The 25,074-nt window shown below is 59.2% G+C and overlaps 1 protein-coding gene across 5 annotated transcripts in view; it reads left to right on the top strand.

Annotated features, from left to right (window-relative positions):
- The window catches only part of DCTN1 (dynactin subunit 1), a 72,907-nt gene extending 54,772 nt beyond the window's left edge, over positions 1-18,135 (top strand). For 3 of the 5 annotated variants that reach the window (XM_073562872.1, XM_073562870.1, XM_073562873.1), the window contains 11 exons: positions 12,180-12,329; positions 12,407-12,568; positions 12,648-12,779; positions 13,022-13,150; positions 13,307-13,449; positions 13,629-13,786; positions 14,497-14,630; positions 15,602-15,785; positions 15,863-15,936; positions 16,166-16,255; positions 17,308-18,135. In XM_073562872.1, coding sequence (XP_073418973.1) covers positions 12,180-12,329; positions 12,407-12,568; positions 12,648-12,779; positions 13,022-13,150; positions 13,307-13,449; positions 13,629-13,786; positions 14,497-14,630; positions 15,602-15,785; positions 15,863-15,936; positions 16,166-16,255; positions 17,308-17,445 — 1,494 coding nt within the window. In that variant the 3' untranslated portion in view covers positions 17,446-18,135. Of the gene's footprint in view, positions 1-12,179; positions 12,330-12,406; positions 12,569-12,647; positions 12,780-13,021; positions 13,151-13,306; positions 13,450-13,628; positions 13,787-13,918; positions 13,934-14,496; positions 14,631-15,601; positions 15,786-15,862; positions 15,937-16,165; positions 16,256-17,307 lie in introns of all 5 variants that reach the window. The other 2 variants (XM_073562871.1, XM_073562869.1) reach the window with 1 other exon arrangement.
- Positions 18,136-25,074: the final 6,939 nt, after the last annotated feature.

Raw genomic sequence — 25,074 nt, 5'->3', positions numbered from 1 at the left:
TACATCCACCACTACTACTGCCCCCATCTTCCACACTGGTACATCCACCACTACTACTACTGCCCCAATCATCCCCACTGCTACATCCACCACTACTACTGCACCCATCATCCCCACTGCTACATCCACCACTACTACTGCCCCCATCATCCCCACTGCTACATCCACCACTACTACTGCCCCCATAATCCCCACTGCTACATCCACCACTACTACTGCCCCCATCATCCCCACTGCTACATCCACCACTACTACTACTGCCCCATCATCCCCACTGCTACATCCACCACTACTACTGCTCCATCATCCCCACAGCTACATCCACCACTACTACTGCCCCCATCATCCCCACTGCTACATCCACCACTACTACTACTGCCCCATCATCCCCACTGCTACATCCACCACTACTACTGCTCCATCATCCCCACAGCTACATCCACCACTACTACTGCCCCCATCTTCCACACTGCTACATCCACCACTACTACTGCCCCCATCTTCCACACTGGTACATCCACCACTACTACTGCCCCCATCATCCCCACTGCTACATCCACCACTACTACTGCCCCCATCTTCCACACTGGTACATCCACCACTACTACTGCCCCCATCATCCCCACTGCTACATCCACCACTACTACTGCCCCAATCATCCCCACTGCTACATCTACCACTACTACTGCCCCCATCATCCCCACTGCTACATCCACCACTACTACTGCACCCATCATCCCCACTGCTACATCCACCACTACTACTACTGCCCCATCTTCCCCACTGCTACATCCACCACTACTACTACTGCCCCATCATCCCCGCTGCTACATCCACCAATACTACTGCCCCCATCATCCCCACTGCTACATCCACCACTACTACTGCCCCCATCATCCCCACTACTACATCCACCACTACTACTGCCCCCATCATCCCCACTGCTACATCCACCACTACTACTGCCCCCATCATCCCCACTGCTACATCCACCACTACTACTGCCCCCATAATCCCCACTGCTACATCCACCACTACTACTGCCCCCATAATCCCCACTGCTACATCCACCACTACTACTACTGCCCCATCATCCCCACTGCTACATCCACCACTACTACTGCCCCATCATCCCCACTGCTACATCCACCACTACTACTGCACCCATCATCCCCACTGCTACATCCACCACTACTACTGCACCCATCATCCCCACTGCTACATCCACCACTACTACTGCCCCCATCATCCCCACTGCTACATCCACCACTACTACTGCCCCCATCATCCCCACTGCTACATCCACCACTACTACTGCCCCCATCATCCCCACTGCTACATCCACCACTACTACTACTGCCCCATCATCCCCACTGCTACATCCACCACTACTACTGCCCCATCTTCCCCACTGCTACATCCACCACTACTACTGCCCCCATCATCCCCACTGCTACATCCACCACTACTACTGCCCCCATCATCCCCACTGCTACATCCACCACTACTACTACTGCCCCATCATCCCCACTGCTACATCCACCACTACTACTGCCCCCATAATCCCCACTGCTACATCCACCACTACTACTGCCCCCATAATCCCCACTGCTACATCCACCACTACTACTACTGCCCCATCATCCCCACTGCTACATCCACCACTACTACTGCCCCCATCATCCCCACTGCTACATCCACCACTACTACTGCACCCATCATCCCCACTGCTACATCCACCACTACTACTGCCCCCATCATCCCCACTGCTACATCCACCACTACTACTGCCCCCATCATCCCCACTGCTACATCCACCACTACTACTGCCCCCATCATCCCCACTGCTACATCCACCACTACTACTACTGCCCCATCATCCCCACTGCTACATCCACCACTACTACTGCCCCATCATCCCCACTGCTACATCCACCACTACTACTGCCCCCATCATCCCCACTGCTACATCCACCACTACTACTGCCCCCATCATCCCCACTGCTACATCCACCACTACTACTACTGCCCCATCATCCCCACTGCTACATCCACCACTACTACTGCCCCCATAATCCCCACTGCTACATCCACCACTACTACTACTGCCCCCATAATCCCCACTGCTACATCCACCACTACTACTGCCCCCATAATCCCCACTGCTACATCCACCACTACTACTGCCCCCATCATCCCCACTGCTACATCCACCACTACTACTGCCCCCATCATCCCCACTGCTACATCCACCACTACTACTGCCCCCATCATCCCCACTGCTACATCCACCACTACTACTGCCCCCATCATCCCCACTGCTACATCCACCACTACTACTACTGCCCCATCATCCCCACTGCTACATCCACCACTACTACTGCACCCATCATCCCCACTGCTACATCCACCACTACTACTGCACCCATCATCCCCACTGCTACATCCACCACTACTACTGCCCCCATCATCCCCACTGCTACATCCACCACTACTACTGCCCCCATCATCCCCACTGCTACATCCACCACTACTACTGCCCCCATCATCCCCACTGCTACATCCACCACTACTACTACTGCCCCATCTTCCCCACTGCTACATGCACTACTACTACTGCCCCATCTTCCCCACTGCTACATCCACCACTACTACTGCCCCCATCATCCCCACTACTACATCCACCACTACTTCTGCCCCCATCATCCCCACTGCTACATCCACCACTACTACTGCCCCCATCATCCCCACTGCTTCATCCATCACTACTACTGCCCCCATCTTCCACACTGGTACATCCACCACTACTACTGCCCCAATCATCCCCACTGCTACATCCACCACTACTACTGCCTCCATCATCCCCACTGCTACATCCACCACTACTACTGCCCCCATAATCCCCACTGCTACATCCACCACTACTACTGCCCCATCTTCCCCACTGCTACATGCACTACTACTGCCCCATCTTCCCCACTGCTACATCCACCACTACTACTGCCCCCATCATCCCCACTGCTACATCCACCACTACTTCTGCCCCCATCATCCCCACTGCTACATCCACCACTACTACTGCCCCCATCATCCCCACTGCTTCATCCATCACTACTACTGCCCCCATCTTCCACACTGGTACATCCACCACTACTACTGCCCCAATCATCCCCACTGCTACATCCACCACTACTACTGCCTCCATCATCCCCACTGCTACATCCACCACTACTACTGCACCCATCATCCCCACTGCTACATCCACCACTACTACTGCCCCATCTTCCCCACTGCTACATGCACTACTACTACTGCCCCATCTTCCCCACTGCTACATCCACCACTACTACTGCCCCCATCATCCCCACTACTACATCCACCACTACTTCTGCCCCCATCATCCCCACTGCTACATCCACCACTACTACTGCCCCCATCATCCCCACTGCTTCATCCATCACTACTACTGCCCCCATCTTCCACACTGGTACATCCACCACTACTACTGCCCCAATCATCCCCACTGCTACATCCACCACTACTACTGCCTCCATCATCCCCACTGCTACATCCACCACTACTACTGCACCCATCATCCCCACTGCTACATCCACCACTACTACTGCACCATCATCCCCACAGCTACATCCACCACTACTACTGCCCCATCATCCCCACTGCTACATCCACCACTACTACTGCCCCCATCATCCCCACTACTACATCCACCACTACTACTGCCCCCATCATCCCCACTGCTACAATACCACCACTACTACTACTGCCCCATCATCCCCACTGCTACATCCACCACTACTACTGCACCCATGATCCCCACTGCTACATCCACCACTATTACTACTGCCCCCATCATCCCCACTGCTACATCCACCACTACTACTGCTCCATCATCCCCACAGCTACATCCACCACTACTACTGCTCCATCATCCCCACAGCTACATCCACCACTACTACTGCTCCATCATCCCCACAGCTACATCCACCACTACTACTGCTCCATCATCCCCACAGCTACATCCACCACTACTACTGCTCCATCATCCCCACTGCTACATCCACTACTACTACTGCACCCATCATCCCCACTGCTATATCCACTACTACTGCTCCCATCATCCCCACTGCTACATCCACTACTACTACTGCCCCCATCATGCAAGGGAGAAAACAAGGGGAACTGCTACCTTGGATCTAATCCTTATAAACAGGGAGGAAATGGTTGAGGAGGTAAAAGTGGCTGGGACCCTAGGAGGTAGCGACCATGCTATTTTAGAATTTTGGATAACTAGAGGCGGAAGACCTGTGAAGACTCAGACGTCAAGGTTAGATTTCAGAAAGGCAGATTTTAAGGGATTCAGAAAGAGAATTGGAGGGATCCAATGGCTGGATATCCTTAAAGACAAAAATGTCCAGGAAGGATGGGAAATCTTGAAAAATGAAATTCTCAAAGCACAGTTGTTAACAATTCCGAAAAGAGGGAAGAATAGGAAGCATTTAAGGAAACCAGGATGGATGAACACAGAACTTAAGCACATGCTAAAAAGGAAGAAAAAAATGTTTATAAAATGGAAAGAGGGAGGCATATCTAAAGAAGAATATAATGCTGTCTGCAGAACCTGCAGGGCACAAATCAGATTAGCTAAAGCTGAAAATGAATTGAGGCTTGCAAGAGATGTCAAAAGCAATAATAAAGGATTTTGGGGATATGTCAAAAGTAAAAGAAAAGTCAAAGACGCTATAGGATTTTTACAGGATGAAAATGATGAAATGGTAAGACAGGATGTTGAGAAGGCTGAACTTTTAAATTCCTATTTTGCATCTGTTTTCTCTCAGAAAGGAAATGTAACATCAACTGTTATTCACTGTCCTATTAAGGGAATAGAAGAATCCAGGATATCTATAAACAGAAAGATAGTGAGGAAACACTTAGCTAACCTAAATGAATTCAAGTCTCCAGGTCCAGATGAATTACACCCCAGAGTACTGAAGGAGATAGCAGAAGAAATTTTTGAACCCCTCTCCATAATCTTTGAAAATTCTTGGAGAACAGGAGAAGTGCCAGAAGACTGGAGAAGAGCAAATGTTGTTCCTATCTTCAAAAAGGGGAAGAAGGTGGACCCAGGTAACTATAGGCCGGTGAGTCTGACTTCTAAACCAGGAAAGATCTTTGAACAAATTATTAAACAACATGTATGTCAATACCTTGATAAGAATGAAGTGATTAAACAGAGTCAGCATGGGTTTGTAACTAATAAGTCATGTCAGACTAACTTAATTTCCTTCTATGACGGTAACACTGATTGGGTGGATCAAGGAAATGCTGTAGATATAGTATATCTTGACTTCAGCAAAGCATTTGACAAAGTCTCTCATACAATCCTTATTGAAAAAATGACTAAGTATGGAATGGACAAGGCAACTGTTAGGTGGATTCATAACTGGCTTAGTGATCGGACCCAAAGAGTGGTCGTAAATGGCTGCACATCCAGTTGGAAGAATGTCTCAAGTGGGGTACCACAGGGCTCTGTCCTGGGCCCTGTATTGTTCAACATCTTTATCAACGATTTAGATGAAGGAATTGAGGGTAAACTGATTAAATTTGCTGATGACACAAAGCTAGGAGGGATAGCTAATACTAGAGAAGAGAGAGAGAGGATTCAAAAAGATATAAATAAACTGGAGAAGTGGGCAGCAACTAACAGAATGGTTTTTAACAGGGAGAAATGCAAAGTACTACATCTGGGCAATAAAAATGGAAAAAGCATATATAGAATGGGAGGAATAGGGCTAAGTGACAGCACATGTGAAAAAGACTTGGGTATACTAATAGATCACAGACTGAATATGAGTCAACAGTGTGATGCAGCAGCAAAAAAGGCAAATGCAATTCTAGGATGTATTAACAGAAGCATACAGTCTAGATCACGTGAAGTCATTATTTCCCTCTACTCCTCTTTGGTCAGACCTCATCTGGAATATTGTGTCCAGTTTTGGGCACCACATTTTAAAAAAGACATCAACAAACTGGAGCAAGTTCAGAAAAGAGCGACCAGAATGGTGACCGGTCTGCAAACCCTGTCTTATGAGGAAAGGTTGCAGGATTTGGGAATGTTTAGTTTGCAAAAGAGAAGACTGAGAGGAGACTTAATAGCGGTCTACAAATATCTAAAGGGCTGTCACATTGTAGAAGGATCAACTTTATTCTCATTTGCACAAGGAAAGACTAGAAGCAATGGGATGAAACTGAATGGGAGGAGACACAGATTAGATATTAGAAAAAACTTTTTGACAGTTAGAGTGATCAATGAGTGGAACAGGCTGCCACGAGAAGTGGTGAGTTCTCCTTCAATGGAAGTCTTCAAACAGAGGCTGGACAGACATCTGACTGGGATGATTTAGCAAATCCTGCTTTGAGCAGGGGGTTGGACCAGATGGCCCAGGAGGTCCCTTCCAACTCTACGATTCTATGATTCTATCCCCACTGCTACATCCACCACTACTACTGCCCCCATCATCCCCACTGCTACATCCACCGCTACTACTACTGCCCCCATCATCCCCACTGCTACATCCACTACTACTACTGCCCCCATCATCCCCACTGCTACATCCACCGCTACTACTGCCCCCATCATCCCCACTGCTACATCCACTACTACTACTGCCCCCATCATCCCCACTGCTACATCCACCACTACTACTACTGCCCCCATCATCCCCACTGCTACATCCACCGCTACTACTGCCCCATCATCCCCACTGCTACATCCACCACTACTACTGCCCCCATCATCCCCACTACTACATCCACCACTACAACTGCCCCATCATCCCCACTGCTACATCCACCACTACTACTGCACCCATGATCCCCACTGCTACATCCACCACTACTACTGCACCCATCATCCCCACTGCTACATCCACCACTATTACTACTGCCCCCATCATCCCCACTGCTACATCCACCACTACTACTGCCCCCATCATCCCCACTACTACATCCACCACTACAACTGCCCCATCATCCCCACTGCTACATCCACCACTACTACTGCACCCATCATCCCCACTGCTACATCCACCACTATTACTACTGCCCCCATCATCCTCACTGCTACATCCACCACTACTACTGCCCCCATCATCCCCACTACTACATCCACCACTACAACTGCCCCATCATCCCCACTGCTACATCCACCACTACTACTGCACCCATGATCCCCACTGCTACATCCACCACTATTACTACTGCCCCATCATCCCCACTGCTACATCCACCACTACTACTGCACCCATGATCCCCACTGCTACATCCACCAATACTACTGCCCCATCATCCCCACTGCTACATCCACCACTACTACTGCCCCATCATCCCCACTGCTACATCCACCACTACTACTGCCCCCATCATCCCCGCTGCTACATCCACCACTACTACTACTGCCCCATCATCCCCGCTGCTACATTCACCACTACTACTGCCCCATCATCCCCGCTGCTACATCCACCGCTACTACTGCCCCCATCATCCCCGCTGCTACATCCACCACTACTACTGCCCCATCATCCCCACTGCTACATCCACCACTACTACTGCCTCCATCATCCCCACTGCTACATCCACCACTACTACTGCTCCATCATCCCCACTGCTACATCCACCACTACTACTGCCCCGTCATCCCCACTGCTACATCCACTACTACTACTGCCCCCATCATCCCCACTGCTACATCCACCACTACTACTGCCCCCATCATCCCCACTGCTACATCCACCACTACTACTGCCCCCATCTTCCACACTGGTACATCCACCACTACTACTGCCCCCATCTTCCACACTGGTACATCCACCACTACTACTACTGCCCCAATCATCCCCACTGCTACATCCACCACTACTACTGCCCCCATCATCCCCACTGCTACATCCACCACTACTACTGCCCCCATCATCCCCACTGCTACATCCACCACTACTACTGCCCCCATCATCCCCACTGCTACATCCACCACTACTACTGCCCCCATAATCCCCACTGCTACATCCACCACTACTACTGCCCCCATCATCCCCACTGCTACATCCACCACTACTACTACTGCCCCATCATCCCCACTGCTACATCCACCACTACTACTGCTCCATCATCCCCACAGCTACATCCACCACTACTACTGCCCCCATCATCCCCACTGCTACATCCACCACTACTACTACTGCCCCATCATCCCCACTGCTACATCCACCACTACTACTGCTCCATCATCCCCACAGCTACATCCACCACTACTACTGCCCCCATCTTCCACACTGCTACATCCACCACTACTACTGCCCCCATCTTCCACACTGGTACATCCACCACTACTACTGCCCCCATCATCCCCACTGCTACATCCACCACTACTACTGCCCCCATCTTCCACACTGGTACATCCACCACTACTACTGCCCCCATCATCCCCACTGCTACATCCACCACTACTACTGCCCCAATCATCCCCACTGCTACATCTACCACTACTACTGCCCCCATCATCCCCACTGCTACATCCACCACTACTACTGCACCCATCATCCCCACTGCTACATCCACCACTACTACTACTGCCCCATCTTCCCCACTGCTACATCCACCACTACTACTACTGCCCCATCATCCCCGCTGCTACATCCACCAATACTACTGCCCCCATCATCCCCACTGCTACATCCACCACTACTACTGCCCCCATCATCCCCACTACTACATCCACCACTACTACTGCCCCCATCATCCCCACTGCTACATCCACCACTACTACTGCCCCCATCATCCCCACTGCTACATCCACCACTACTACTGCCCCCATAATCCCCACTGCTACATCCACCACTACTACTGCCCCCATAATCCCCACTGCTACATCCACCACTACTACTACTGCCCCATCATCCCCACTGCTACATCCACCACTACTACTGCCCCCATCATCCCCACTGCTACATCCACCACTACTACTGCACCCATCATCCCCACTGCTACATCCACCACTACTACTGCACCCATCATCCCCACTGCTACATCCACCACTACTACTGCCCCCATCATCCCCACTGCTACATCCACCACTACTACTGCCCCCATCATCCCCACTGCTACATCCACCACTACTACTGCCCCCATCATCCCCACTGCTACATCCACCACTACTACTACTGCCCCATCATCCCCACTGCTACATCCACCACTACTACTGCCCCATCTTCCCCACTGCTACATCCACCACTACTACTGCCCCCATCATCCCCACTGCTACATCCACCACTACTACTGCCCCCATCATCCCCACTGCTACATCCACCACTACTACTACTGCCCCATCATCCCCACTGCTACATCCACCACTACTACTGCCCCCATAATCCCCACTGCTACATCCACCACTACTACTGCCCCCATAATCCCCACTGCTACATCCACCACTACTACTACTGCCCCATCATCCCCACTGCTACATCCACCACTACTACTGCCCCCATCATCCCCACTGCTACATCCACCACTACTACTGCACCCATCATCCCCACTGCTACATCCACCACTACTACTGCCCCCATCATCCCCACTGCTACATCCACCACTACTACTGCCCCCATCATCCCCACTGCTACATCCACCACTACTACTGCCCCCATCATCCCCACTGCTACATCCACCACTACTACTACTGCCCCATCATCCCCACTGCTACATCCACCACTACTACTGCCCCATCATCCCCACTGCTACATCCACCACTACTACTGCCCCCATCATCCCCACTGCTACATCCACCACTACTACTGCCCCCATCATCCCCACTGCTACATCCACCACTACTACTACTGCCCCATCATCCCCACTGCTACATCCACCACTACTACTGCCCCCATAATCCCCACTGCTACATCCACCACTACTACTGCCCCCATAATCCCCACTGCTACATCCACCACTACTACTATTGCCCCATCATCCCCACTGCTACATCCACCACTACTACTGCCCCCATCATCCCCACTGCTACATCCACCACTACTACTGCACCCATCATCCCCACTGCTACATCCACCACTACTACTGCACCCATCATCCCCACTGCTACATCCACCACTACTACTGCCCCCATCATCCCCACTGCTACATCCACCACTACTACTGCCCCCATCATCCCCACTGCTACATCCACCACTACTACTGCCCCCATCATCCCCACTGCTACATCCACCACTACTACTACTGCCCCATCTTCCCCACTGCTACATGCACTACTACTACTGCCCCATCTTCCCCACTGCTACATCCACCACTACTACTGCCCCCATCATCCCCACTACTACATCCACCACTACTTCTGCCCCCATCATCCCCACTGCTACATCCACCACTACTACTGCCCCCATCATCCCCACTGCTTCATCCATCACTACTACTGCCCCCATCTTCCACACTGGTACATCCACCACTACTACTGCCCCAATCATCCCCACTGCTACATCCACCACTACTACTGCCCCCATAATCCCCACTGCTACATCCACCACTACTACTGCCCCATCTTCCCCACTGCTACATGCACTACTACTGCCCCATCTTCCCCACTGCTACATCCACCACTACTACTGCCCCCATCATCCCCACTACTACATCCACCACTACTTCTGCCCCCATCATCCCCACTGCTACATCCACCACTACTACTGCCCCCATCATCCCCACTGCTTCATCCATCACTACTACTGCCCCCATCTTCCACACTGGTACATCCACCACTACTACTGCCCCAATCATCCCCACTGCTACATCCACCACTACTACTGCCTCCATCATCCCCACTGCTACATCCACCACTACTACTGCACCCATCATCCCCACTGCTACATCCACCACTACTACTGCCCCATCTTCCCCACTGCTACATGCACTACTACTACTGCCCCATCTTCCCCACTGCTACATCCACCACTACTACTGCCCCCATCATCCCCACTACTACATCCACCACTACTTCTGCCCCCATCATCCCCACTGCTACATCCACCACTACTACTGCCCCCATCATCCCCACTGCTTCATCCATCACTACTACTGCCCCCATCTTCCACACTGGTACATCCACCACTACTACTGCCCCAATCATCCCCACTGCTACATCCACCACTACTACTGCCTCCATCATCCCCACTGCTACATCCACCACTACTACTGCACCCATCATCCCCACTGCTACATCCACCACTACTACTGCACCATCATCCCCACAGCTACATCCACCACTACTACTGCCCCATCATCCCCACTGCTACATCCACCACTACTACTGCCCCCATCATCCCCACTACTACATCCACCACTACTACTGCCCCCATCATCCCCACTGCTACAATACCACCACTACTACTACTGCCCCATCATCCCCACTGCTACATCCACCACTACTACTGCACCCATGATCCCCACTGCTACATCCACCACTATTACTACTGCCCCCATCATCCCCACTGCTACATCCACCACTACTACTGCACCCATCATCCCCACTACTACATCCACCACTACTACTGCCCCATCATCCCCACTGCTACATCCACCACTACTACTGCCCCATCTTCCCCACTGCTACATGCACTACTACTACTGCCCCATCTTCCCCACTGCTACATCCACCACTACTACTGCCCCCATCATCCCCACTACTACATCCACCACTACTACTGCCCCCATCATCCCCACTGCTACATCCACCACTACTACTGCCCCCATCATCCCCACTGCTTCATCCACCACTACTACTGCCCCCATCATCCCCACTGCTACATCCACCACTACTACTGCCCCCATCATCCCCACTACTACATCCACCACTACTACTGCCCCCATCATCCCCACTGCTACATCCACCACTACTACTGCCCCCATCATCCCCACTGCTTCATCCACCACTACTACTGCCCCCATCATACTTTCTGATCCATCCATCCACTACTACTGCACCCATCTTCCCCACTGCTACATCCACCACTACTACTGCCCCCATCATCCCCTCTACTCTGTTACTACACCCATCATCCTCCTCTTGCTGCACTCACTAGTACTACTCTCCCCCCCATTATTGACAGCTCGGGCAGGAGACCTCGGACTTCGCCGTCCTGCTGAAGGATCTGGAGACGTCGTGCAGCGACATCCGGCAGTTCTGTAAGAAGATCCGTCGGCGGATGCCGGGCACGGAGGCGGCAGGGATCCCGGCGGCGCTCAGCTTTGGGCCACAGGTGAGTGCGGTGCTGGCATGGTGCGCGGTGAATGATGGTCCTGGCATAACTCCCATCATCTGGCTATTGTCCCGCAGGTGTCAGAGATTCTCTTAGACTGCCGTAAACACCTGAAGTGCGTGGTGGCGGTGTTCCAGGAGGTTGCGGCCGCGGGGGCACAGATGATTGCCCCTCTAGGGGAGAGCGAGGGGCTACAGGCCCTGAGACTGGAGGACGTGGCCTTCAAAGCTGTGGATCAGGTGAGGGAAGCTGCTCCGGCTGCGGGAGGAGCGGTGTCTGCACCATGGAATCTGACGGCCTCTGATCTGTCGTCTGTAGATTTACGGCATGCAGGGAAGCAGCCCATACGAGTGCCTCCGCCAGTCCTGCGCCATCCTGATCGCCACCATGAACAAGATGGCCACCGCCATGCAGGAGGGAGAGTACGACGCCGAGAAGCCGCAGAGCAAGGTGAAGGGTGGCTGCTGACGTATAGGACAGGGAGTCTGCTGGGAAGAGCTTATAGGATATGGAGTCTGCTGGGAGGAGCTTGTCATGGGTGTGGGAAGTCTGCTGGGAGGGGCTTATAGTACAGAGAGTCTGCTGGACGGGGCTTATTGTAGGGTATGCTGTGAGGGGCTTATAGGGCATGGAGTCTGATAGGAGGGGCTTTTCATGGGACATCACTCACAAATCATGTGGTCTCTTTCCAGTCTCCTCCACCAGTGGAGCAGCGAGCGGCCGCCCTACGAGCCGAGATCACGGACGCCGAAGGATTAGGATTGAAGTTAGAAGACAGAGAGACGGTCATTAAGGAGTTAAAGAAATCTCTGAAGATAAAGGTGACTCCAAAACAGTAACCCCTCCCGTGGTGCGCTGCGGAGCCGGGCGGCCCGTCCCACGGTGTGCTGCGGAGCCGTGCGCTGCGGAGCCAGGCGGGCCCCGTCCCACGGTGCGCTGCGGAGCCAGGTAACGCTGTCTCTTGTGTCTTTGCTCAGGGCGAAGAGCTGAGTGAAGCCAACGTGCGGCTCAGTCTTCTGGAGAAGAAGTTGGATAGCGCCTCTAAGGAGGCCGACGATCGGGTGGAAAAGATCCAGACAAAGCTGGAGGAGACGCAGACACTGCTGAGGAAGAAGGAGAAGTGAGACGATGGCCTTATTGGTGGTGGTGCAGGGGGTCGTGGCACAATGTGGGTAGGGCGGGGGAAGGGGTTGGCGGCGTGGTGGGGGCAGGGGATGATGTTGGCGATGTGGTGGGGGCAGGGGGTGATGCTGGCCGTGTGCTGTGCGGTATTGCACTGACGGGTGGTCCTGTGTGCAGGGAGTTTGAGGAGACCATGGACGCCCTACAGGCCGACATCGACCAGCTGGAGTCCGAGAAGGCCGAGCTCCGCCAGCGGCTCAGCAACCAGTCCAAGCGCACAATTGAGGGTCTGCGCGGATCCCCGGTGTCCTCCATCATGTCCGGCGTGTCTGGAGGTAGGAGCCGCGCTGGGGAGTAATGATAGGGGCGGGGGTTGTGATGACTCCGCCTCTTAATGACCACCTTTCTCTCCCTGTCACCCGCTGACCTCCCGCGGCGTATGCTCCTTCCTTCTCTGCACATGATAGAGGAGGAGCAGAGAGGTACAGTACCGCGCGCTGCGCATGCATCATTGTGTCTGCCCCCCCCCCCCCCCCGCGCAGGTGGTCGCCGTATAAAGAGCTGTGTCCACAAGGAGGGAAATGCCCACCTGCTAGTCACATCTAGAGCTGCACTTACTGCTCTACTCCAGTCACACCCAGAGCTGCCTTCATTCTCTTCGTCACATCCAGAGCTGCCCTTATCACTTCCCTTTTCCTGCTGCTGCTTTTGGTGTGCTTGGAGTACAACAATGTATTTTGCTGTGGTTGCAGCATCGGATATGTGTAGAGCACAAGAGCTGTGGAACTCCTCTGGGCGTTTCCTGTAGATAGACCGGAGCTGCTGTAATGCGCAGAGCTGCTTGGTCGTCACAGTGTGTATGTTCCATTCTGCCCGTATTGTGCATGCAGCACCCCTGCTGAGTCCGGTCTATTCATCCTGTGTGCTGGAGTCTCTGCTGCAGTCAGTGGCGCCCCTAGGAACCAGACCTGCATGTGCCGGAAGTGTAGCCTCGCCTTGCTGCTGACTGTTCCCATCCCTCTGATTGCTTTTTGTCCTGTGCCAGGTGTTCCGGCCGGCCAGTCATTGCTGAATGGATCTGGGCCAGTGCAGGTGAAGGACTCGCCCCTGTTGCTGCAACAGATCGATACCCTGCGCTTCTCCATGAAGCACCTGAAGCATGAGAACAACCGGCTGAAGGTGGGTGCTGGAGCAATGTGAGGATGAGCGGGAAGGAGCTGGAGACACAGCGGGGGGCTGGGGAGGAGCTGGAGACACAGCGGGGGGCTGGGGGAGGAGCTGGAGACACAGCGGGGGGGCTGGGGGAGGAGCTGGAGACACAGCGGGGGGCTGGGGGAGGAGCTGGAGACACAGCGGGGGGCTGGGGGAGGAGCTGGAGACACAGCGGGGGGCTGGGGGAGGAGCTGGAGACACAGCGGGGGGCTGGGGGAGGAGCTGGAGACACAGCGGGGGGCTGGGGGAGGAGCTGGAGACACAGCGGGGGGCTGGACCGCTCTTTCCTCCTGTACTGCTCTTCTCTCGCCCCGCCCCGCTCTTCTCCTCCTCTCGCCCCGCCCCGCTCTTCTCCTCCTCTCGCCCCGCCCCGCTCTTCTCCTCCTCTCGCCCCGCCCCGCTCTTCTCCTCCTCTCGCCCCGCCCCGCTCTTCTCCTCCTCTCGCCCCGCCCCGCTCTTCTCCTCCTCTCGCCCCGCCCCGCTCTTCTCCTCCTCTCGCCCCGCCCCGCTCTTCTCCTCCTCTCGCCCCGCCCCGCTCTTCTCCTCCTCTCGCCCCGCCCCGCTCTTCTCCTCCTCTCGCCCCGCCCCGCTCTTCTCCTCCTCTCGCCCCGCCCCGCTCTTCTCCTCCTCTCGCCCCGCCCCGCTCTTCTCCTCCTCTCGCCCCGCCCCGCTCTTCTCCTCCTCTCGCCCCGCCCCGCTCTTCTCCTCCTCTCGCCCCGCCCCGCTCTTCTCCTCCTCTCGCCCCGCTCTTCTCCTCCTCTCGCCCCGCTCTCCTCCTCTCGCCCCGCCCTTCTCCTCCTCTCGCCCCGCCCTTCTCCTCCTCTCGCCCCGCCCTTCTCCTCCTCTCGCCCCGCCCTTCTCCTCCTCTCGCCTCGCTCTTCTCCTCTTGTACGCACTGAGCTGATAATAGCCATATCTTTGTTCTGCCCTTCTCCCAGGCTAAACACATAAAGGAGGAGCTGTCTCTACTGCCTCCACTGAATGTCTCCAAACTGACCCTCCCGAAAGACCGGCAAGAGGCCATGAGCGGCACGCTGTACCGCAAGACCAGCCAGCTGCTGGACACCCTGCAGCAGATGAGCGCCAACTCCAAGGTGGTGGACATCACACACAAGAAGGGCGGTAAGTGCTGCTCTCGGGGAGGGAAGAGTGGCCGGGGGCATAGATCCGCATTCATGTGCTCACTTCTCCACCTACAGGTAACCCTGCGACCCAGCTTCTGGAGCAGACCGCCCGGCTACAGACGCTGAGCGACACGATCGACAAGCTAAAGGTTGGTGTCAGCCTGATGTCATCCTGCTTGTGATGTCATCGTGATGGTGAGATCATGTCCTGTGGGTGATGTCATCCTGGTGGCGATGGCGTGATATCATGTCCTGGTAGCGATGGCAGTGTCATCCTGGTGCCTGGGTGTTGTCCTGTGGCGATGGCGCAGTGTTTTCTGGTGGCGCGGTGTTGTCCTGCCGATGACATCAGTGCTTGTATCGCTGTTGTATTGATAGGATGAAGTTCTGAAGGAGACGGTCTCGCAGGTTCCGGGAGCCAACGTCCTGACAGATTTTGCCACGTTCCCATCATCCGACTTCATAAAGGTGATAAGCAGCATGTGACGGTGTGGGGGTCGGCGCGTGGTTCCACTCCTACATGTGACTGTGCAGGGGTCGGCGGGGGCATCCCTCATGCATGGTTGGCTGGGGTGGCATCTTTCCAGCAGGGGTCGGCAAGGGGCAACTCTCCTGCAAGGGGTCAAAGGGGGGGGATTGCTTCTGCAGGGGTCAGCGGGGGGCATCTCCTGCGGGGTTGGTGGGGGGATTGCTTCTGCAGGGGTTGGTGAGGGGCATCTCTCCTGCAGGGTTGATGGAGGGATTGCTTCTGCAGGGGTTGGTGGGGGGATTGCTCCTGCAGGGTTGGTGGGGGGACTGCTCCTGCAGGGGTTGGTGGGGGGGATTGCTTCTGCACGGGTTGATGGGTGCACCTCTTCTGCAGGGGTCTGTGGGGGGGGATTGCTCCTGCAGGGTTGGTGGGGGGACTGCTCCTGCAGGGGTTGGTGGGGGGGATTGCTTCTGCACGGGTTGATGGGTGCACCTCTTCTGCAGGGGTCTGTGGGGGGGATTGCTCCTGTAGGGGTTGGTGGGTGCACCTCACCTGCGGGGGGATTGCTTCTGCAGGGGTTGGCGGGGGGCATCTCTCCTGCAGGGGGCATCTCTCCAGGGTTTGGTGCGGGGATTGCTTCTGCAGGGGTTGGTGGGTGCACCTTTCCTGCAGGGGTCTGCGGGGGGATTGCTTATGCAGGGGTTGGTGGGTACACCTCTCCTGCGGGGGGGATTTCTTCTGCAGGGGTTGGCGGGGGGCATCTCTCCTGCAGGGGGCATCTCTCCAGGGTTTGGTGGGGGGATTGCTTCTGCAGGGGTTGGTGGGTGCACCTTTCCTGCAGGGGTCTGCGGGGGGATTGCTTATGCAGGGGTTGGTGGGTACACCTCTCCTGGGGGGGATTGCTTCTGCAGGGGTTGGCGGGGGGCATCTCTCCTGCAGGGGTTGGTGGAGGGATTTCTTCTCCAGGAGTCGGCGGGGGGCATGAAGTGGTCGGCGCACTGCTCCTCCATGTAGTGGTCCTATAATTACTCTCGACATTATAACTCTTCAGGCCAAAGAAGAGAAGGCGGTAGACACGGTGTTCATCGGGAAGGTGACGCTCCCCTGCCAGCCGGGTCAGGGGCAGATCCATCGCCTGGTCCTCACCCCTGAGCAGCTCTACCAACTCCACGAGCGGCTGATCTGCTGAGTCCGGCCCCCACGCTGCCCTCCTGACTGCACATGATAGACCTGGGCCCTGAAACACTAAGTATGAAGACATGGACCTTGCGGAGTAAATTCTAGGATGGGGCTCTGGTCTTTCACTTTCGGACAGTGACCCCTCATGGATCACGTAATCGATGCCATCTTGTGTGACCAGCGAGGAACCAACGACTCTTATTAATGGCTGCGGCAATCCCAGCATGCTCTGTAATAACCCTCCCACCTGGTCTTTATACAGGCACCCTGTCATAGCAGACGTCTTAAAGGGGAAGTCCAGATACTACAGCTCTCATTCTGGGTGGTATTCTTCGTCACTTCCCACCCCACGTTACCCATAATACCTGCAGGTCACATGGCATCTGCAGCTTTAAGGCTCACTAAAGACTTCTCTTAAAGGGCCTCTCTCTACTGTCATATTCCAACAAGACGGATTGTAGGCGGAGTCAGTTAGATGTAGTGTGCCCCCTTTAATTACATGCGGTTTGCGAAGTGCCTTTCTATGTTATTTTCTGTAACCTTCATCAGGATTCTCCTCCTTTAGTGATCACATGATGGGTTCCTGTGGGGTGGGGTCAGTTATTGTCCCACCCCTGCTCATCCTGGCACCGCCACCAATCCTGGGTGACACGTCCACTCTGCTGTATCTGTTCTATTAGGAAATAAACGCTGAGCTCTGGCTGTGCCTCTCTTGTCTGTCCTCTGTTGCACCTCCCCCTGCCTCTTCTCAGCGCCTCCCGTCTCTTCCCCCCGTCTCTCCCCCCCAGGCACTCCCCTGTCTCCCAGGCTCTCCCCTGCCCCCCCTCAGGCTCTCTTCCCCCCCCCCATTTCCTCCAATCTCTCTACTGCTCTCCTCCGCGCTCCTCCCTCCCGCCCCCCCGGCGGTCTCGCCCCCCCCCCTCCCCCATCTCGTCCCCCGCGCTCCTCCTCCCCCCCCCCCCCAGTCTCGTCCCCCGCGCTCCTCCTCCCCCCCCCCCCCCAGTCTCGTCCCCCGCGCTCCTCCTCCCCCCCCCCCCCCCAGTCTCGTCCCCCGCGCTCCTCCTCCCCCCCCAGTCTCGTCCCCCGCGCTCCTCCTCCCCCCCCCCAGTCTCGTCCCCCGCGCTCCTCCTCCCCCCCCCCAGTCTCGTCCCCCGCGCTCCTCCTCCCCCCCCAGTCTCGTCCCCCGCGCTCCTCCTCCCCCCCCAGTCTCGTCCCCCGCGCTCCTCCTCCCCCCCCAGTCTCGTCCCCCGCGCTCCTCCTCCCCCCCCAGTCTCGTCCCCCGCGCTCCTCCTCCCCCCCCAGTCTCGTCCCCCGCGCTCCTCCTCCCCCCCCAGTCTCGTCCCCCGCGCTCCTCCTCCCCCCCCAGTCTCGTCCCCCGCGCTCCTCCTCCCCCCCCAGTCTCGTCCCCCGCGCTCCTCCTCCCCCCCCAGTCTCGTCCCCCGCGCTCCTCCTCCCCCCCCAGTCTCGTCCCCCGCGCTCCTCCTCCCCCCCCAGTCTCGTCCCCCGCGCTCCTCCTCCCCCCCCAGTCTCGTCCCCCGCGCTCCTCCTCCCCCCCCAGTCTCGTCCCCCGCGCTCCTCCTCCCCCCCCAGTCTCGTCCCCCGCGCTCCCCCTCCCCCCCCAGTCTCGTCCCCCGCGCTCCCCCTCCCCCCCAGTCTCGTCCCCCGCGCTCCCACTCCCCCCCCAGTCTCGTCCCCCGCGCTCCCACTCCCCCCCCAGTCTCGTCCCCCGCGCTCCCACTCCCCCCCCAGTCTCGTCCCCCGCGCTCCCACTCCCCCCCCAGTCTCGTCCCCCGCGCTCCCACTCCCCCCCCAGTCTCGTCCCCCGCGCTCCACCTCCCCCCCCAGTCTCGTCCCCCGCGCTCCACCTCCCCCCCCAGTCTCGTCCCCCGCGCTCCTCCTCCCCCCCCAGTCTCGTCCCCCGCGCTCCTCCTCCCCCCCCAGTCTCGTCCCCCGCGCTCCTCCTCCCCCCCCAGTCTCGTCCCCCGCGCTCCTCCTCCCCCCCCAGTCTCGTCCCCCGCGCTCCTCCTCCCCCCCCAGTCTCGTCCCCCGCGCTCCTCCTCCCCCCCCAGTCTCGTCCCCCGCGCTCCTCCTCCCCCCCCAGTCTCGTCCCCCGCGCTCCTCCTCCCCCCCCAGTCTCGTCCCCCGCGCTCCTCCTCCCCCCCCAGTCTCGTCCCCCGCGCTCCTCCTCCCCCCCCCAGTCTCGTCCCCCGCGCTCCTCCTCCCCCCCCCAGTCTCGTCCCCCGCGCTCCTCCTCCCCCCCCCAGTCTCGTCCCCCGCGCTCCTCCTCCCCCCCCCAGTCTCGTCCCCCGCGCTCCTCCTCCCCCCCCCAGTCTCGTCCCCCGCGCTCCTCCTCCCCCCCCCAGTCTCGTCCCCCGCGCTCCTCCTCCCCCCCCCAGTCTCGTCCCCCGCGCTCCTCCTCCCCCCCCCAGTCTCGTCCCCCGCGCTCCTCCTCCCCCCCCCAGTCTCGTCCCCCGCGCTCCTCCTCCCCCCCCCAGTCTCGTCCCCCGCGCTCCTCCTCCCCCCCCAGTCTCGTCCCCCGCGCTCCTCCTCCCCCCCCAGTCTCGTCCCCCGCGCTCCTCCTCCCCCCCCAGTCTCGTCCCCCGCGCTCCTCCTCCCCCCCCAGTCTCGTCCCCCGCGCTCCTCCTCCCCCCCAGTCTCGTCCCCCGCGCTCCTCCTCCCCCCCCAGTCTCGTCCCCCGCGCTCCTCCTCCCCCCCAGTCTCGTCCCCCGCGCTCCTCCTCCCCCCCCCAGTCTCGTCCCCCGCGCTCCTCCTCCCCCCCCCAGTCTCGTCCCCCGCGCTCCTCCTCCCCCCCCCAGTCTCGTCCCCCGCGCTCCTCCTCCCCCCCCCAGTCTCGTCCCCCGCGCTCCTCCTCCCCCCCCCAGTCTCGTCCCCCGCGCTCCTCCTCCCCCCCCCAGTCTCGTCCCCCGCGCTCCTCCTCCCCCTGTCCCCCGCGCTCCCCCTCCCCCTGTCCCCCGCGCTCCCCCCCCCCCCAGTCTCGTCCCCCGCTCTCCTCCCCCCCCAGTCTCGTCCCCCGCTCTCCTCCCCCCCCAGTCTCGTCCCCCGCTCTCCTCCCCCCCCGTCTCGTCCCCCGCTCTCCTCCCCCCCCCCGTCTCGTCCCCCGCGCCCCCCCCCCAGTCTCGTCCCCCGCGCTCCTCCTCCCCCAGTCTCGTGTCCCCCGCTCTCCTCCCCCCCCAGTCTCGTGTCCCCCGCTCTCCTCCCCCCCCAGTCTCGTGTCCCCCGCTCTCCTCCCCCCCCAGTCTCGTGTCCCCCGCTCTCCTCCCCCCCCAGTCTCGTGTCCCCCGCTCTCCTCCCCCCCCAGTCTCGTCCCCCGCTCTCCTCCCCCCCCAGTCTCGTCCCCCGCTCTCCTCCCCCCCCAGTCTCGTGTCCCCCGCTCTCCTCCCCCCCCAGTCTCGTCCCCCGCTCTCCTCCCCCCCCCAGTCTCGTCCCCCGCGCTCCTCCTCCCCCCCCCAGTCTCGTCCCCCGCTCTCCTCCCCCCCCAGTCTCGTGTCCCCCGCTCTCCTCCCCCCCCAGTCTCGTGTCCCCCGCTCTCCTCCCCCCCCAGTCTCGTCCCCCGCTCTCCTCCCCCCCCCAGTCTCGTCCCCCGCGCTCCTCCTCCCCCCCCCAGTCTCGTCCCCCGCGCTCCTCCTCCCCCCCCCCAGTCTCGTCCCCCGCGCTCCTCCTCCCCCTGTCCCCCGCGCTCCCCCTCCCCCTGTCCCCCGCGCTCCCCCCCCCCCCAGTCTCGTCCCCCGCTCTCCTCCCCCCCCAGTCTCGTCCCCCGCTCTCCTCCCCCCCCAGTCTCGTCCCCCGCTCTCCTCCCCCCCCGTCTCGTCCCCCGCTCTCCTCCCCCCCCCCGTCTCGTCCCCCGCGCCCCCCCCCCAGTCTCGTCCCCCGCGCTCCTCCCCCCCCAGTCTCGTGTCCCCCGCTCTCCTCCCCCCCCAGTCTCGTGTCCCCCGCTCTCCTCCCCCCCCAGTCTCGTGTCCCCCGCTCTCCTCCCCCCCCAGTCTCGTGTCCCCCGCTCTCCTCCCCCCCCAGTCTCGTGTCCCCCGCTCTCCTCCCCCCCCAGTCTCGTCCCCCGCTCTCCTCCCCCCCCAGTCTCGTCCCCCGCTCTCCTCCCCCCCCAGTCTCGTCCCCCGCTCTCCTCCCCCCCCAGTCTCGTCCCCCGCGCTCCTCCTCCCCCCCAGTCTCGTCCCCCGCTCTCCTCCCCCCCCCCCAGTCTCGTCCCCCGCTCTCCTCCCCCCCCAGTCTCGTCCCCCGCTCTCCTCCCCCCCGTCTCGTCCCCCGCTCTCCCCCCCCCAGTCTCGTCCCCCGCTCTCCCCCCCCCCAGTCTCGTCCCCCGCGCCCCCTCCCCCAGTCTCGTCCCCCGCGCCCCCCCCCCCCAGTCTCGTCCTCCGCGCTCCTCCCCCCCCAGTCTCGTCCTCCGCGCTCCTCCCCCCCCAGTCTCGTCCCCCGCTCTCCTCCCCCCCCAGTCTCGTCCCCCGCTCTCCTCCCCCCCCAGTCTCGTCCCCCGCTCTCCTCCCCCCCCAGTCTCGTCCCCCGCTCTCCTCCCCCCCCCAGTCTCGTCCCCCGCTCTCCTCCCCCCCCCAGTCTCGTCCCCCGCGCTCCTCCTCCCCCCCAGTCTCGTCCCCCGCTCTCCTCCCCCCCCCAGTCTCGTCCCCCGCTCTCCTCCCCCCCCCCAGTCTCGTCCCCCGCTCTCCTCCCCCCCCCCAGTCTCGTCCCCCGCTCTCCTCCCCCCCCCCAGTCTCGTCCCCCGCTCTCCTCCCCCCCCCCAGTCTCGTCCCCCGCTCTCCCCCCCCCCCCAGTCTCGTCCCCCGCTCTCCCCCCCCCCAGTCTCGTCCCCCGCTCTCCCCCCCCCCAGTCTCGTCCCCCGCTCTCCCCCCCCCCAGTCTCGTCCCCCGCTCTCCCCCCCCCCAGTCTCGTCCCCCGCTCTCCTCCCCCCCCAGTCTCGTCCCCCGCTCTCCTCCCCCCCCAGTCTCGTCCCCCGCTCTCCTCCCCCCCCAGTCTCGTCCCCCGCTCTCCTCCCCCCCCAGTCTCGTCCCCCGCTCTCCTCCCCCCCCAGTCTCGTCCCCCGCTCTCCTCCCCCCCCAGTCTCGTCCCCCGCTCTCCTCCCCCCCCAGTCTCGTCCCCCGCTCTCCTCCCCCCCCAGTCTCGTCCCCCGCTCTCCTCCCCCCCCAGTCTCGTCCCCCGCTCTCCTCCCCCCCCAGTCTCGTCCCCCGCTCTCCTCCCCCCCCAGTCTCGTCCCCCGCGCTCCTCCCCCCCCAGTCTCGTCCCCCGCGCTCCTCCCCCCCCGTCTCGTCCCCCCGCGCTCCTCCCCCCCCGTCTCGTCCCCCCGCGCTCCTCCCCCCCCGTCTCGTCCCCCCGCGCTCCTCCCCCCCCAGTCTCGTCCCCCGCTCTCCTCCCCCCCCGTCTCGTCCCCCGCTCTCCTCCCCCCCCGTCTCGTCCCCCGCTCTCCTCCCCCCCCAGTCTCGTCCCCCGCTCTCCTCCCCCCCCAGTCTCGTCCCCCGCGCTCCTCCCCCCCCAGTCTCGTCCCCCGCGCTCCTCCCCCCCCAGTCTCGTCCCCCGCGCTCCTCCCCCCCCGTCTCGTCCCCCCGCGCTCCTCCCCCCCCAGTCTCGTCCCCCGCTCTCCTCCCCCCCCGTCTCGTCCCCCGCTCTCCTCCCCCCCCGTCTCGTCCCCCCGCGCTCCTACCCCCCCGTCTCTTTCGCCCCCCCGAGGCTTCTAGGACAGCAGGGGATGGCACAGCTCTCACAGTGGCGGCCTCTCAGCTTTCCTATTCTCGGCGCTGCACAGGGCTGGACTGGCCATCTGGCAAATGCCATTAGGGCCTGTCTCATCGTGGGCCGCCTTGTCTGCTATGTTGTTAACAGAATCAGTGTTCTCAAGACTCCCATACTGTGAAGAGTTGTGACGGAGCACAAAGTCGCTGACCCCGTCACTTACCCAGCAGCCACGGGGATCATTAGAGACATTGGCCTTGTAGTAAATCTTCCTTTCCTCCATTCAGGGTAATATTGGTAATATATCCCATCTGGTGCTCGGGGGCAGCTGGACCTGTGTGGTTTCACGTGCCAGGGCTGAATTTCAGCCCCAGTCCGTACCTGGCACTGCGCCACGTGTCGTAATCCTGTGATGTCACTTCCCGGTCATCTGACAACTGTGGCTGCTGTCACTGCTGACATGTAGGTTGTCGCTGGCCTGTGCACCTTCTCTCTGAGCTGCTCGTTACCTGTAACTCCGGCAGAGTCCAGCGGGGGCGCTGTATTCTGAGATCCTGCCAGCCCCTGACTGCTCTATAAACCGCAGACAAGAGGCAGAAGGCGCAGGAATATACATCTGAGGAAACGGCCTCCGCCCCCCAGAGGCCAATCACAGCAGGTGCAAAGGCCAACATTTACCTTCGCTGATACATTTTACCAGATCATCTGAGCAGGACAAGAAGTTACTGCACACGGGCTGTGTTCGCTCTCTGCAGCAAACCCACAGCTGTGAGCAGTCTGGATGGACTTTACATGTATTGTAGCTTTTCCCTTCACTGACACATTGTAACAAATCTTCGCTGTGAGCAGTATTGGCTCTTTCAGGCCTTGATGTGATGTCCCTGTCCTGGGTGATTGTTTCTGCATATCAGTGCAAAATTAACCCTCAGCTGTGATCAGTCTGGACAGGTGTGCAGCCTCTGAGACACCCGCTCACCGCACTGTCTTTGGTTCTCAGGCTGTTGCTCTGCACCGCCATGCTTTACCCTGCAGCTCTCTTCATATGGAGGACAGTGTGGCCCCCCCATGAGGAGGAGGCTGGAGAGTGGACGGGACGCACCGAGGACTGAATGCAACACGGGCAGGGGACACTGCGGACGAAACAGATAGGACACACTGGACGGAACAGATCACGGGCAGGACACAACAGGAACACGGAGCACCGCAGGCATGAGGCAACATGGACGGAACGCAACAGGAACAGGGAGCACTGCGGAAAGGACACAACAGGAACACGGAGCACTGCAGAAAGGACACAACAACACGGAGCACCGCAGGCAGGAGGCAACATGGACGGAACGCAACAGGGAGCACTGCGGAAAGGACACAACAGGAACACGGAGCACCGCAGGCAGGTGGCAACATGGACGGAACGCAACAGGAACAGGGAGCACTGTGGAAAGGACACAACAGGAACACGGAGCACTGCAGAAAGGACACAACAACACGGAGCACCGCAGGCAGGAGGCAACATGGACGGAACGCAACAGGGAGCACTGCGGAAAGGACACAACAGGAACACGGAGCACCGCAGGCAGGTGGCAACATGGACGGAACGCAACAGGAACAGGGAGCACTGCGGAAAGGACACAACAGGAACACGGAGCACCGCAGGCAGGTGGCAACATGGACGGAACGCAACAGGAACAGGGAGCACTGCGGAAAGGACACAACAGGAACACGGACCTCCGCAGGCAGGAGGCAACATGGACAGAACGCAACAGGAACAGGGAGCACTGCGGAAAGGACACAACAGGAACACGGACCTCCGCAGGCAGGAGGCAACATGGACAGAACGCAACAGGAACAGGGAGCACTGCGGAAAGGACACAACAGGAACATGGACCACCGCAGGCAGGAGGCAACATGGACAGAATGCAACAGGAAC

This window comes from Dendrobates tinctorius, unplaced genomic scaffold (genome assembly GCF_039654945.1).
Source record: "Dendrobates tinctorius isolate UK_male_01 unplaced genomic scaffold, ASM3965494v1 ptg000367l, whole genome shotgun sequence".
Classification (NCBI taxonomy): domain Eukaryota; kingdom Metazoa; phylum Chordata; class Amphibia; order Anura; family Dendrobatidae; genus Dendrobates; species Dendrobates tinctorius.
Note: the sequence above shows the minus strand (reverse complement) of the source record. Positions and strands in the feature narration are given on the sequence as shown.